Source organism: Chiloscyllium plagiosum, chromosome 46 (assembly GCF_004010195.1).
Source record: "Chiloscyllium plagiosum isolate BGI_BamShark_2017 chromosome 46, ASM401019v2, whole genome shotgun sequence".
NCBI lineage: Eukaryota > Metazoa > Chordata > Chondrichthyes > Orectolobiformes > Hemiscylliidae > Chiloscyllium > Chiloscyllium plagiosum.
In genome coordinates, this window is record NC_057755.1 from 6,519,381 (window position 1) to 6,534,763 (window position 15,383).

General features: G+C 49.2%; 1 protein-coding gene across 1 annotated transcript in view; it reads right to left on the reverse strand.

Moving 5' to 3' along the window:
* The window catches only part of LOC122544070 (oxysterol-binding protein 1-like), a 68,770-nt gene that overhangs the window by 30,773 nt on the left and 22,614 nt on the right, over positions 1–15,383 (reverse strand). The window contains exons 2-4 of the mRNA XM_043683072.1: positions 5,830–6,038; positions 3,933–4,183; positions 2,836–3,034 (exon numbers count right to left, since the gene is read on the reverse strand). Coding sequence (XP_043539007.1) covers positions 2,836–3,034; positions 3,933–4,183; positions 5,830–6,038 — 659 coding nt within the window. The remainder of the gene's footprint in view (positions 1–2,835; positions 3,035–3,932; positions 4,184–5,829; positions 6,039–15,383) is intronic.

Consider the following 15,383-nt stretch of genomic DNA (forward strand, 5'->3'; position numbering starts at 1 on the left):
ATCAGTCCGGGATATACCACACACCAGGGACATGGGGGGAGGGAATAGGGGGACGGAGAGAGGGAGAGAGAGAGAGGGAATCAGTCCGGGATATACCACACACCAGGGACATGGGGGGAGGGAATAGGGGGACGGAGAGAGGGAGAGAGAGAGAGGGAATCAGTCCGGGATATACCACACACCAGGGACATGGGGGGAGGGAATAGGGGGACGGAGAGAGGGAGAGAGAGAGAGGGAATCAGTCCGGGATATACCACACACCAGGGACATGGGGGGAGGGAATAGGGGGACGGAGAGAGGGAGAGAGAGAGAGGGAATCAGTCCGGGATATACCACACACCAGGGACATGGGGGGAGGGAATAGAGGGACGGAGAGAGGGAGAGAGAGAGGGAGAGAGAGAGGGACGGAGAGAGGGACGGAGAGAGGGACGGAGAGAGGGACGGAGAGAGGGACGGAGAGAGGGACGGAGAGCGACAGACAGACACCCGAAGTTCCAGCAGATTTACTCGCCTTATTTAAGAGACACTCTTTCTTGGAAGTCAGTTCAGAGAAGCTTCACTGAAATGATCCCTGGTGTGGAGGGATTGTCCAGTGACTAAAGCCTACACAGGTTGGGACTTTAATCCGAATAAGAGGTGATCTCACTGAAACATATCAGGACTCAACCGTGTCAATACTGAGGTGGTGTTTCTCCTCAGAGGAGAGTCTGCCACCATGAAGCACAGGGTTAAGACTGAGATGAGGAGGAATTTCTTCGCTGTGAAAGTTGATTGTCTTTGGAACACCTTGTCACAGAGCGCACTGTGGGGGCTGAGTCCTTGTGTTAATGTCGAAGGTTGGGATATGTAGATTCTTGATCAACCGGGGAAAATCGAGCGTTACAGGGAAAGGAGATATGAGGATTACTGAATCAGTCGCGATCCTATCGAATGATGGAGCAGGCTCAAGGGGCCAAACAGCCTCCTCCTGTTCCCATTTCTTATGGTCGTACGTACGCAGATGCAAAACCAGCCCCAACAGCTCGCAAACCAGAAACCTATACCCTTCCTGCAGCTGCTGCTTCTTCTGTGTGTAGCCTCGCACCACACTGGACAGCACAAGTGAGAAACTGCATTCTTCGACTCTGGATTCCCTTCACGAACAGCCCTGCCTCCAACTTCAGATACCCAACTCTGGAAATCCCCCCAACTCCATAAACATTGCCATCTTGCTGCTCCACCAACACCCACCCACCCACCCCTGCACTCCACCATGACACAATGACATCTCACTCCTTGGTCAGGCGTTTGGTCACGAGACTGAATATTCCTTTGAGGGTCGCCTGACCTGGTAGCGCTTGATGCGGCTGTGAGAGTTTAGATTAGATTCCCTGCCATGTGGAAACAGGCCCTTCGGCCCAACAGGTCCACACCAACCCTCTGAAGAGTAACCCAGCCAAACCCCTTTTCCCTCTGACTAATGGATCTAAATTGACAAATTACGCATGGCCAATTCACCTGACCTGCGCAACTTTGGATAGTGGGAGGAAACCAAGCACACAAAGGTAGAATGTGCAAAAATCCACACAGACAGTCGCCTGAGGTTGGAATCGAACCCAGGACTCTGTTGCTGTGAGGCAAGTGCTACCAACTGAGCCACCGTGCTCTCACCCACAGAACCCAGGGATTTGAGATTTAGTTTTCAGCTGTAGCTGCTGTTCTGGGACTTCAAGTGGAAGCTATTTTTCCCCCCCTCTCTCTCGATTACAGCCAAAAGCTGGAGCCTCTCGTGCCTGGCCTCTCTCTGGCATACACGACAAAATATGTTTCCTGAATTTGCATTTTTACCACTGGTGTATTAATCAGACCATAAGACATGGGAGCAGAAATTAGGCCACTCAGCCCATCGAGTCTGCTCCGCCATTCAATGATAGTTAAGTTTCTCAAACCCCACTCTCCCAGTAACCTTTCATCCCCTTGATATTCAAGAACCTATCTCAATCTTGCATATACACTCCACAGCCTTGAGTGGCAATAAATTCCATACATATACACTCCACAGCCTTGAGTGGCAATAAATTCCATACATTCAATCAATCTCTGGCTTAAGTTTCTCCTTATCTCGATTCGAAACAATCTCTGGCTTAAGTTTCTCCTTATCTCGATTCGAAAAGTTCTTCCCTTTACTCAGGCAGTGCCCCTTGGGTTCTCGTCTCTCCTACTAACGGAAACATCTACCCAACATCCAATCTGTCCAGGCCATTCAGTATTCTGTCGGTTTCCATTAGCTCCCTCACATCCTGCCAAACTCCGTCACGTACAGACCCAGAGTCCTCAAACGCTCCTCACATGTATAAACCGGGAGTCCTCAAACATTCCTCATATGAAATGAAATATCACTACACTGGAACAGTTAGTTCATAATAGTCACGGCATCTGCTATTCTGTTAAATTTTGCAATCAAGTTCTTCCTCCTTTTTATTGTGTTGAACTATAGTGCTTGAATAAATTGTGATTTGCTTAACATAATCATTTAACCAGTCAAACTGTATCTGGAACAGAACTCCTCACATTTACCTTACCAAAGAAAGGTTAGGGTCCAGGTTACCTTCTTACAAGGTAAGGGGGAGGGGGGGGATCTACTCAGGTCCATAACAGGCGTTTCCATGGATTTGCGGAGCACGGTGCTGTCAACCTGATCACGGTGACATACCACAGTACACAGCATTGACGGCCCACATCGCTGCCGCCTTGTGGAGGGAGTAACTGTTAGAGGCGACGGACGTGGGGGGGTGGGGGTATTGCTGGAACTCTCAATGCCATCAGAAGACACTCACTCAGCGGAGGCTCCCTTACCTTTGACGGAGCCGACACTGAGCGTGCTGCTGGGGGGCAGGACGGTTGCTCCGCGGAATGCTCGCTCCAGGTTGTTGTGCTGCTTGGCCAGCTGCTCCAGCGTCTCCTCCAGCCGGATCCGCTGCTCCCGCTCATGCTGCAGGGCTTTCTGCCATTTCTTACTGTGAGTCTGGGCCAGCAGCAGGAAGTCACGGCAAGCCTGACAACACACACACACAGGTACACAACGGAGAGAGAGGCACAGGGAGGGTTAGGGAGCAGTCAGAAGTACACACCCTCCATCAGCACTGTATCCCACACACACACACAGATAGAGAGGTACATTAACATCCGTTTCCATGCGGCCAGTAACACAGGGCGCTGGGTGGGGTGGGGAAAAGCGGGGTTACTGAGTGACTTTGTAAGGGAGCTGGATTAACATCAGCAGAGATACAGTCAGTAACACAGGGTGCTGGGGGAGAGTGGCGTTACTCAGTCACCGTGCGAGGGAGCTGAATTAACATCAGTTCACTTACGGCCAGTTACACGTGGCTCTGAGGAAGGTTTGGGGGGTGGTGAAAAGAGGGGTTACTGAGTGACCGTGTAAGAGAGTTGTATTAACATCGGCAGAAATACAGGTCAGTAACACGGGGTGGAGAAGCAATGGATTACTAAGTGACAGCGGGAGGGAACAGGATTAACATCAGGAGAGATACAGTCAGTCAGTCAGTCAGGGCACCTGGGGAGAGAGGTTTGAATGAGTGTGAAGGAGCTAGATTAACACCACTACAGATACTGTCTAACAGAGTGCTTTGGAGGGGGGTGGAAACCACAGTGACAGTGTGAGGTAACAGCAGTAGAATACAATCAGTAAGACAGGAAGTTGTGGGGAGAGGGGTTACTGAGTGACAGTGAGAGGTAACAGCAGTAGCGATAGAATCAATAACGTAATGTGCTGGGGGGGGAATGGGGAAGAAGGGCTACTTGAGAGAGGAGGAATTAACCTCAACAGAGATACAGTCGGTACTGTAGGGTGCCAGAAAGGAGTTGCTGAACCACTCTGGTACAGCCCTTGTGGGTGCTGGGGGGCGGGGGGTAGGCAGAGGGCGCTGACTCACATTGATCATGGCGTTGGAGGTGATTCGGAAGAGGGTGGCTCGCTCGTTCACTTGTTTAATCTTCTCGGAGCTCTCGGGAGGCAGCCTGAGGTTCTCCAGCTCACTGAGCGAGCGCTGTAAGGCGGTGCCGTGCTTCGCGATGAGGTCGTTGCACGTCGAGAGGTCCTCCACCTTGCTCGTGAGGGTCCTCAGCGTGTTCTGCACTTCGGTCTTGTCCGTCTGAGAAGACTGCTCTTCATCAGCGGAGTCATCTTCAAAAAAGTTGTTAAATTTCACAGCACGTTCAAGGAGACCAACCTTCCACGCCCCCCGCTCAGCAGCAGAGTTAACGGCTCACATACCCTCACCCAGTGGAAACGCTCATCTCTCACTTTCCTTATTCTCCCCCACTCCACCCGAAACGTGGGACAGCCTCCCTACTATCATAGCACAGGCAGTACAGTGGCTCAGTGGTTAGCAGTGCTGCCTCACAGCGGGTTCGATCCCACTGAGTCAAGTTCACACATTCTCCCCATGTCTGCGTGGGTTTCCACCAAAGCCCAGGGATGTGCAGGTTAGGGGTGGATTGACCATGTTAAATTGTCCCATAGTGCCCAGGTTAGGGTGGATTGGCCGTGGTTAATTGTCCCATAGTGCCCAGGGATGCACAGGCAAACCAGGTTAGCAATGGGATATGCAGGGCGACAGGGATAGGCTCAGGAACTGGGTCTGGTTGGGATGCTCTTCAGAGGGCCTGGTGCAGGCCCGATCGGCTGAATGGCCCCTCTGCACACTATAGGGATTATATCACCTCCCCTCCACACTGCAAGAGGGTCAGTTAACTGCTCATATCATTTGGATGAAAATAATTCATTTATGGGGTGGTGAGTTTAAGAAAGTCAGATCAGCATTTATTGCCTGAGCCTCATCACCCTCGAGGTGGTGGCGGGCAACTGCCTTCTTGAACGACTGCAGTCCATTTAGTGCAAGTCCATTACCATTATGGCTGGGGAGAGCAAGATCGAGGGTCACCGCGAGCGTGCCAGGATCCTGACCCGGTGACACAGATATATTTCCGAGACAGGCTTGAGGGCGGCTCTGATGGGACCTTACAGGTGGGTGTGCTCCTCACTGTGTTAGTCCTCCTGGACAGTCACGGGTTTGGAAGGTGCTGTCGACTGAGCCTTAGTGAGTTGCTGCAGTGCATCTTGTCAGTGGCGCACACACACCCTGCAGCTACTGAGTGTCGATGCTGGAGGGAGCAGATGCGGTGCCAATTGAGCGGGTTGCTTTGTCCTGGACGGTGACAAGTTTCTGGAGTGTTGTTGGGGCTGCCCTCCCATCCAGACAAGTGGGGAGTATTCCATTACACTCCTGGCTTGGGCCTTGTCGATGGTGGACAGGCTTTGGGGAGTCAGGGGGTGAGTTACTCGCTGCAAGATTCAGAGCTTCTGGCATGTTCTTGTAGCTCGCACCCAGTTAATCCCTACAGCATGGAAGCAGGCTGTTCGGTCCAAAAAAGCCCACAACCACCCCTCCAAACAGCATCCCACCCAGACACACTGTCCACCTATCACTGCATTTCCTTGCACATCGCTGGACGCTGTGGGCAGTTAAGCATGGTCAGTCCACTGCACAGCTTTGGACTAGGGAAGGAAATCCCACACAGATGCAAGGTGGGGGGGGACAAACCCCACGCCCGAGGGTGGGATTGAACCCAGCCCCATGGTAGGACTCAGGTTCCCTCGAAAATGAACCCCTCTTGTGGGAAAATTAACCCTGCCCCATACCCTCCTGCTCCCCGCACTGGGACAGTCGAGCCCTCGTAATCCCCCTCTTGGCCGGGAACAGTTAATCACTCGAACACCTCACTGCATTTCGCCCGGATCTCCCTGGGGTGGCCCTTGCACTTTCTTACCTGATTCAGCTTGCATCTTGACAGCTTTCGCCTTGGCCAACTCCAGGGCTGTGATCCAGCGCTGGCGCTCAACCTCCGAGCTGGCCTTGAGGTGGTATGTCTGGGCTCCCCCGTTGGAGATGATGAAATTGCACGAGTCCTCCACGGTGATGTTGGCCGTGGCGAGATTTATCGTCCCGCGGCACGTGTGCCCCATCTCTGCCTGGGTCCTTGGGTGAGGGGGTGGGGAGGGAGGAGAAGGACAGACGGAACAGGGAGGGGCACAGAGAGACCGGGACAGAGATTAAACACACTATTCAGCTGGAGATGGTCCAGAAGAAACTTACCAGGATGTTACCAGGTACATACGGCTTAAATTATAAAGGAAGCCTGGGACTTTTTCCACAGGAGTACAGGAGGTTGAGAGGCAACCTGTTAGAAGTTCATAAAATAATGAGGGGTATAATAGTTAATGGTCGTTGTCTTTTTCCCTAGGATGGGGATTGCTAGACTGGGGGCTCATTTTTGAGGTAAAAGGTGAGCGATTTAAAAAAGACACGAGGCAAAGGGTATTGTGAAACTTGAAAAGGTTCGGCAAAGATTTATAATGATGTTACCAGGATTAGTGCTTGGACTCACGGGGAAGGCCGAATAGGCTGGGGGTATTCTCACTGGAGCGGAGGCTCAGGGGTGACCATACAGAGATTTATTAAATGAAGGGCAATAGGATGGATAGAGTGAACAGACAAGGTCTTTTCCCCAGGGTGGGGAGTCCAAAGTTGGACGGCATAGGTTTCAGGTAAAAGGGGAAAGATTTAAGAGGGAGGCAAGGGAGATCATTTTTCACACAGAGGGTGGTGCTTGCATGGAACAAGCTGCCCAAGGAAGTGGAGGCTGGTACAATGACAGCATTTGAAAGGCATCTGGATGGGTATACGAATACGAACGGTTTAGAGGGATATAGGCCACGTGCTGGAAAATGGGACAAGATTAATTGAGGATATCTGGTCAACATGGATGAGTTGGACCGAAGGGTCTGTTTCCACGCTGTACATCTCAATGACTGTAAATGGTGGATGCAGATAGTTACGTGCAGAAGATATCTTGAAAAAATTGAAGACGAAGAAATGTTTGGATGGATGTAGGCCAAGTGCAGGGAGGTGGGACTAGTTTAGTTTTGGAACCTGACTAGCATGGACTGGTTGGACCAAAGAGTCTGTTTCCGTGCTGTATGACCAGAGTCTGCCTCCCAAATAAGTCATAATTCGGAGATGCCGGTGTTGGACTGGGGTGTACAAAGTTAAAAATCACACAACACCAGGTTATAGTCCAACAGGTTTAATTGGAAGCACTAGCTTTCGGAGCGACGCTCCTTCATCAGGTGGTTGTCAAATAAGATACTACTTAAAATCTAGTCCCTTTCTTTTGCCATGTTTCGGCTCACCTTGTGAAACCAATCAGGACACATTGTGTTTAAAAACTCCCATGAAGCACATTGGGAAAATTTAATGCAACTTGTGACAGACAATTTCCTTAAAGCGTGAAATCCAGTGAGAAACACAAGGTGCTGCAGGAAGGAGGGGAGCTGCAACCCCTACTGCAGCCACAAGGTGGAGCTGGAGATCAATGAGAAGCTGACTGCCCCCCAGTCTGAGTCCACAGGCGCCCTCTGCTGCTCTTCAGAAAACCTGCATTTCCCTTCACTGCAACAATTGAATCCTCTCCCCAGGCACTGGATTCCAGGGCACAACTATTCAATGCATGACAAAGTACTTTTATTCCCCCATGGTGCATTTTCCTCTTTTGCAGTTTTTGTTAAATCCATCTCAATACAAGTGGAGGCAGCCTCCTATTCCATGATATAACAGTATGTCATTTTCCCATGTTACTTTAGCATCAAGGATAAAGCATCAAATAAACAGTAGATTAGATTAGATTACTTACAGTGTGGAAACAGGCCCTTCAGCCCAACAATTGCACACTGCCCCTCCGAAGAGCAACCCACCCAGACCCATTCCCCTACATTTACCACTTCACCTAACACTACGGGCAATTTAGCACGGCCAATTCACCTAACCTGCACAATTTTGGACTGTGGGAGGAAACCCACGCAGACACGGGCAGAATGTGCAAACTCCACATAGTTGCCTGAGGCAGGAATTGAACCCGGGTCTCTGGCGCTGTGCGGCAACAGAGCGGTGCTGGAAAAGCACAGCAGGTCAGGCAGCATCCGAGGAGCAAGAAAATCGATGTGCCACCGCTGTGCCACCGTTACTCATCTCCAGATACAACCAATTGTCAATTTATATCAAGGGCAGGCTCACTGGCTTATGGCTGTCTGCAGAAGAGAATTCCAAAGAAGGAATTCCCACGTCGGCCATGCCCATTATCCGGAGTCTATGTCCCAAGTTCCAGCAGTGGGAATACAATGGCCCAATCTTTTCCCTGGAGCATTGGAGGCAGAGGGCTGACATCATGAGCAGCATGAATAAAGTCAATCCCCAATCCATTCACTCAATGTACTTTTTGCTACCTTCTACTCAGCCTCCTCCCCCCCATCTATCTCTCCACCCTAGAGGCTTCGTGCCTCTCTGCCTGATGAAGGGCTTTTGCCCGAAACGTCGATTTTCTTGCTCCTCGGATGCTGCCTGACCTGCTGTGCTTTTCCAGCACCACTCTGACCTAAACTCTGGTTTCCAGCATCTGCAGTCCTCACTTTTGCCAAGTTGAAGCTTGTTCCCCAGCGTAGTGGAGGACAAAACTAGAGGACATGGGTTTCAGCTGAGAAGCGAAAGATTTAAAAAGTGCTTAATGGGGCAACTTTTTCCACACAAAGCGTAGTGCACGTATGGAATGAGCTGCCTGAGGAAGTGGAGGAGGTTGGTACAAATACAACATTTCAGAGGCATTGGGATGGATATATGAGTAGAAGGGTTCAGAATGATATGGGCAAAATGCTAGGGAATGGGACTAGATCAGATTGGGACGTCTGATCAGTGTGGACAAATTGGACCAAAGTGCCTGTTTCCACACTGCATGACACTGATTCCTGCAGGAATCCTGCGATTCTACTCGTTCAATCTGGCAGGTTTCAAATACTTCTATCAGCAACACTCTGCCTGCTCTCAAGAAAAAAAACAAATCTCAATTTCTGTAATGTATCTTTCAGATCAGAGGTTCCTCATCCCGGGAACCGTTCTGGCGAAGATCACACCCAGAAGTACACACCGTTCAGTTGAGATCTAACAAAGTAGGAGACAATGAGGATTGCAGATGCTCCCAGTCAAAATCAGTACATGAGAGAACTGGAAGAGGGTTGCACAGCACCAGAGGAGCAGGAGACAAAACATTGACTCTCCTGCTCCTCGGGTGATGTTTGAACAGACGAGGTCGAACAAGCGCCTTTCTCAAGTTCAGCATAACCTTCTTGGCCTTTTTCTACCTCTCCCCACCCAGTTCAAACTTGGCAACTTAGAGGCCTCCTTAATGAAGTTTAGAAGCCAGCAGCACCTCTCAGCCCCACACAGGAGGTCGAAAAGTGCAGAAGAGATAATGTGTTAAGTGCTCACAAACAGCATCACCCCTGCTACACTGATGCCTTTCCATAATGGGAGTGCTTGAACAACTGGAATAGATCAAACATGCACACACATGACCAAGCAACCTTGAAGCTATTAAAACAAGGCCTGTTTACACAACAAATGGGCCAAAACTAAAGCAGATGGCACTCGCAAAGCACTGTATTTACACTGTTTCGTGTTGGGATTGGGCACAGGCAGACGGGAAAGGGGGGGGGGGGGAATGAGAGAGAGAGCGCGCACAAGCGAGCGTGCGAGACAGAGTGTGTCAGATTTGATGGTGACAGAAAGAAATAGACAGGCACAGCAGTCCCTAAAAATAACCAAAGGCATATGCTCAAATTACAAAATAGCGTCCCTGTCACCTCGGCCAAGAGTTCAAACAATTGATGTCAGTGTTTGGCAGCAGCACTAGCCGAGGTGCCCGGGAGACTGCATTAGCGACGAGTCGCTTGTCTTGTTGGACGCGGTAAAAGAGACAGAAGGTGAGATCATGAATGCATCGACGCTCAACATGGCTCACCTCAAGCTCAGTGGGTCAACGCAGTCCCCTGGGAGGGTGCGGGGTACTGAATCCTCCCTCCCTCCCTCCCAGGGTCACACTGTCCGCAGGACTCCCTGCTGCGGGAAGGGGAAACTTGTTAACTGGACCTTGCAGGGTACACACCTTGTCTCCTGTGGTGCCAGTCACCAAAGTACAAGGCTGGTGAACCAAACTAACTCAAGGGCACGGTGGACAAACACGAGGCACGTTTTGAGATCAGAGACTGGAGGCCATTGTGCCCCCAGTGACCGTGGCAGCCCGCTGGATGATTCTCTCCACGAAGCAGGCTGTTCCTCCATATCCACGATTATTCTGTGAACCTTCTCGACATGGGTAGGGCAAGAAAAACTCAGGGGCAAGCAATCAGCCACCATCTGATCAAGAGGTGCATGAGATTCAATAGTATGCTCAGTCTACGTGGCTTTCTTACCAGTTCAGGAACAGGAGGCCATTCAGCATGGTCTGCTATCCAAAGATATCATCTACCTCAATGCCACTTCCATACTGTATGGTGTTATCATCTCCAGACATGTTCAATTACATAGAACATAGAAAGGTACAGTACAGAACAGGCCCTTTGGCCCACGATATTGTGCCGAGATTTAATCCTAATATAAAATATTGTAACTTAACCTACGCACCCCTCAACTCACTGCTATCCATGTGCATGTCCAGCAGTCGCTTAAATGTCCCCAATGACTCTGCTTCCACCACCACAGCTGGAAACGCATTCCATACATTCACAACTCTCTGCGTAAAGAACCTACCTCTGACGTCTCCTTTACACCTTCCTCCTAATATCTTCAAACTCTGACTTCTCGTACCAGTCAATCCTGCCCTGGGGAAAAGTCTCTGGCCATTGACTCTATTTATTCCTCATTATTTTGTACACCTCGATCAGGTCTCCTCTCTCCCTCCTGCTCTCCGGAGAGGAAAGTCCGAGCTTATTCAACCTTACTTCATAAGGCAAGCCCTCCAGTCCAGGCAGCATCCTGGTAAACATTCTTTGCACCCTCTCCAAAGCTTCTGTATCGTTCCTATAGCCGGGCGACCAGAACTGGACACAATATTCCAAGTGTGGTCTCGCCAGGGACTTGTCGAGCTGCAGCAAAACCTCGCCGCTCTTAAACTCGATCCCCCTGTTAATGAAAGCACCATCCGCTTTCTTCACAACCCTATCCACTTGGGTGGCAACTTTGAGGGACGTACTTGCACACCCAGATCCCTCTGTTCCTCCACACTGCCGAGAATCCTGACTTTAATCCCATATCCAGCATTTGAGTTCGACCTTCCAAAATGCATCACTTCGCATTTATCCAGGTTGAAATCCATCTGCCATTTCTCAGCCCAGCTCTGCATCCTACAGTAGCCCTTTATACTATCGACGACACCTCCAACCTTTGTGTCACCTGCGAGTTTACGAACTATCGATTTACATCAAGACAGTGTCCACAGCTGGCTGCGGAAGAGAACTCCAAAGATACACCACCGCCTGACGTGGAGGAATTCGCCCCACCCGAGCCATAACTGGCTTGCCCCGTTTCCTGAAGCGATGTCCTTAGTTCAAGACTCCATTATCCAAGGAAAAGTCCTGTTTACCTCTACCCTATCACACCCTGTACGAATTTCACAAATCTCAATGAGATTGTTTAAACACTTGAGAGCACAAGCCTCATTTCCTCAATGTATATAAACCAATGTTGTAATCCCAGGGATGAGTCTGCTGACATTCATGGTGCGCGCTCCCTGTGGCAAATATATAAGGGACCAATAAAAATGTACAAAGTCCTCTCATTGCGGTCTCACCAAAGCTCTCTTCAACTGCAACACTTTCTAATCTATATGAGAAGCCCTTTGCTAACATTTTCCTGCTGCCTTGATTTTTTAACCTGAATGCAAGTTTGTTGCAAGTCATAACAAAAGGAACTGGATGTCAACAGCTCGCATCATTTAAGAAATACTCTGTCTAATTCACAATATATTCACCTGCCACGTTAGTGATCGTTCACATACCCTGCCCAAGTCTGCTTCAGATGTCCTCGCACCTTCCTCAAAACATAGATTGCCAACTGGTTGTGTCAGATTGGAAAATACTCAAGTTAGTCCCAGGATCCAGATCACCCAAAACTAGAGGGCATAGCTTTTAAAGGGAGACAGCCACGGTAGAGAAAGGACCTGAGGGGCAAGATTTCCCACACAAAGGGTGGTGTGTGCGTGTGTGTGTGTGGAACGAGCTGCCAAAGTGGTTGGGACGGGTATGATTACAGCGTTTAAAAGGCATATGGATGGGTACATACATAGGAAGGGTTTAGAGGGATATGGGCCAAAGATAGGAAAACAAGACTGGTTTAGTTTGGGAAAGCTGGATAGCATGGACGAGCTTGGCCGAAGGGTCCGTGCTGTCTCTCCCTATTTATGTAGATTGTGAAGAACTTGGGCTTTACTATAGCAGTGACTGCCTATCACCCTGACAATTATATGTTCATTCACACTCACCTCTCTCTCGGTTGATAATTCTGCGCTAGTATATAACCTCAAATCCCATGTGCTCTGCTTTTGTTTACTCAACTGAGAGAGACCTCACCAATAGCCTTCTGAAAATCCCAACACACATCATCCACTGAATCTCTTTTATCTATCCTTGTAAACCACCAATAAGGTTTGGCCCATAGGAATTCCCTTTCGGAAATCCATGTAGAGTGTGTCCAAATCTGTCGTGCCCAGTTAATAGATTCTAACATTTTCCACACTACTGCCATCCCGCCGAACCCCAGCCTGTGGTTCTGCTCTCCCATTAATCTCAGTCTGTAAAATCTATAATTTTGAAAGACAGCCACCTATCCAACTTCTATCGTGACAACTATCTCAGTCAACATGCTGTCGCTTATTTGGGCTTCAGTAACCATGAATCCAAACAATTCTGTATGAGTACTAAATTCTTTCAACTCCTTCTCTTTTTAAAGTTAGTTTATGGGATTCGCTGGCAAGGCCACCATTTATTGCCCATTCCCAACTGGCAGAGGAGGGCAGTCAGGACTCATACTGCTGTGGGCCTGGGGTCAGAGAGGCCATACTGGGCAGCTTCCTTGCCAGAGGAAGTGGTGGAGGCTGGTGTAATTGCAACATTTAAAAGGCATCTGGATGGGAATATGAATAGGAAGGGTTGGGAGGGATATGGGCCGGGTGCTGGCAGGTGGGACTAGATTGGATTGGGGTCGGCATGGACGGGTTGGACCAAAGGGTCTGTTTCCGTGCTGTACATCTCTATGACTCTATAAAAGGGCATTAGTGAACCCAGGATCGATAACAGTTTCTCGGTGGTCATTAAATCCAGACTTTCAATTCGAAATTTTTCCTTTCGAAACTTGAATTCGCCATGGCAGGATTTGAACCCGCGTTCCCGGTGTTTCAGGCTTGAGATAATACGAGGTCATTGCTTCGCCATTCCCACAAGTCCATTATTTCTGAGCTTCTCTTTATCTTCCCTGGGAAGGCAGGCACCAAGCAAGTTGCTGAGTTAGTCCAATATTCCCTGGTTCTCCAATGTCAACTCGCCCACCGCCATGTGTGACGCCCAAGATTTATCCCAGCTGACTGTTCCTTTTCGCATTGCGAAGGAAGCTTTTGCAATCTGCTTTTATGGTCCTCTTTGGTTTGCATTCATATTCAACTCAATCTTTTATCAGATTCTGGCTCATTCTGCGCTGGAACCTAAAGTACTCCTAATTCTTCGATTTACCATTTTTTTCTGGCATCTTCCAAGCCAGGACGGTCAAGGCAGCGCTTGGTACACTTGCCTTTGTCAGTCAGTGCATCGAGTGCACGGGTTGGGAGGTCATGTGCAGGATGCGAGTTCGGCCACTTTTGGAATACTGCGTGCAATTCTGGTCTCCTTGCTATCGCAAGGATGTTGTTAACGTTGAAAAGGTTCAGAAAAGATTTACAATGATGTCACCAGGATTGGCGGGTTTGAGCTATCGAGGCTGAATCGGCTAAACATTTTCCCTCCAACAGCGTTGGAGGAGGAGAGGCTAATTTATACAGTTCATTAGGTCATGAGGGGCATAGATGGGGTGAATAGTCAAGTGCAAAACTAGAGGACACAGGCTTAAGTTTGGGGGGGGGGGGGTGAAGAGAAGAATATATAAAAAGGGACCGAAGAGGCAACTCTTTCACACACAGGGTAATGCGTGTATAAATGAGCTGCCAGAGGAAGTGGAGGAGGCTGGTACAATGACAACATTTAAATGGCATCAAGATGGGCATACAGATAAGGAGGGTTTAGAGGGATATGGGTCAAATGCTGGTAAATAGGACAAAATTAATTTAGGATATTTGGTTGGGATGGGCGAGTTTCATCCAAGTGTCTTTTTCCATGCTGTATAAAGACTCTACACCAATTCCTTTAATTGCAATTCAACTTTCCTGCTGGATATTCCTACAATGCAGCCAGTGAATTGGTTTCCAGCATTCGTTTGGACAGTAGACTGTAGGCTGCGTGCAAAATTCTGATTCCCTCCCCAAGCCCGCCCTTTTGTAGATCAACTTAAATCCACTTTCGTTAGTTACAGATAACTTCCTGCCAGCAACAGCCATGATCCAACCTCTCTGAATTCTGAATTACATCTGCCTTTAACCTACTGTGCTGCAAGGAGAACATCAGCTTTGGTGAGGGTTTGTCAAGATGCTGCCTGGATGAGAGGGTACAAACTACAAGGAGAGACCAGAAAAACTCCTGTTGTTTTCTCTGGAGCAGCAGAGGCGGAGACTTAGAACAATACAGCGCAGAACAGGCCCTTCGGCCCACCATGTTGTGCCAACCTGTGAACTAATCTAAGCTCAACCCCCTACACTATCCCGTCATCATCTATGTGCTTATCCAAGAATTGTTTAAATCTCCCTAATGTGGCGGAGTTGACTACGTTAGCAGGTAGGGCATTCCACGCGCTTACCACTGAGTAAAGAACCTGCCTCTGACATCTGTCTTAAATCTATCACCCCCTCAATTCGTAGCTGTGCCCCCTCGTACAAGCTGACGTCATCATCCTAGGAAAAAGACTTTCACTGTCTACCCTATCTAATCCTCTGATCATCTTTCTTGTATGTCTCTCTCAAATCCCCCCTTAGCCTTCTTCTTTCCAATGAGAACAGACCCAAGTCTCTCAGCCTTTCCTCATAAGACCTTCCCTCCAGACCAGGCAACATCCTGGGAAAGCTCCTCTGCACTTTTTCCAATGCTTCCATATCCTTCCTGTAATGGGGCGACCAGAACTGTACACAATATTCCAAGTGCAGCCGCACTAGTGTTTTGTATAGTTGCAACTTGACATTACGGCTCCGGAACTCAATCCCTCTACCAATAAAACCCACCACACCGTATGCCTTCTCAGCCCAATTCTGCAGATTATCCAAGTCCCCCTGCAACCTGTAACATTCTTCCACACTGTCCACTA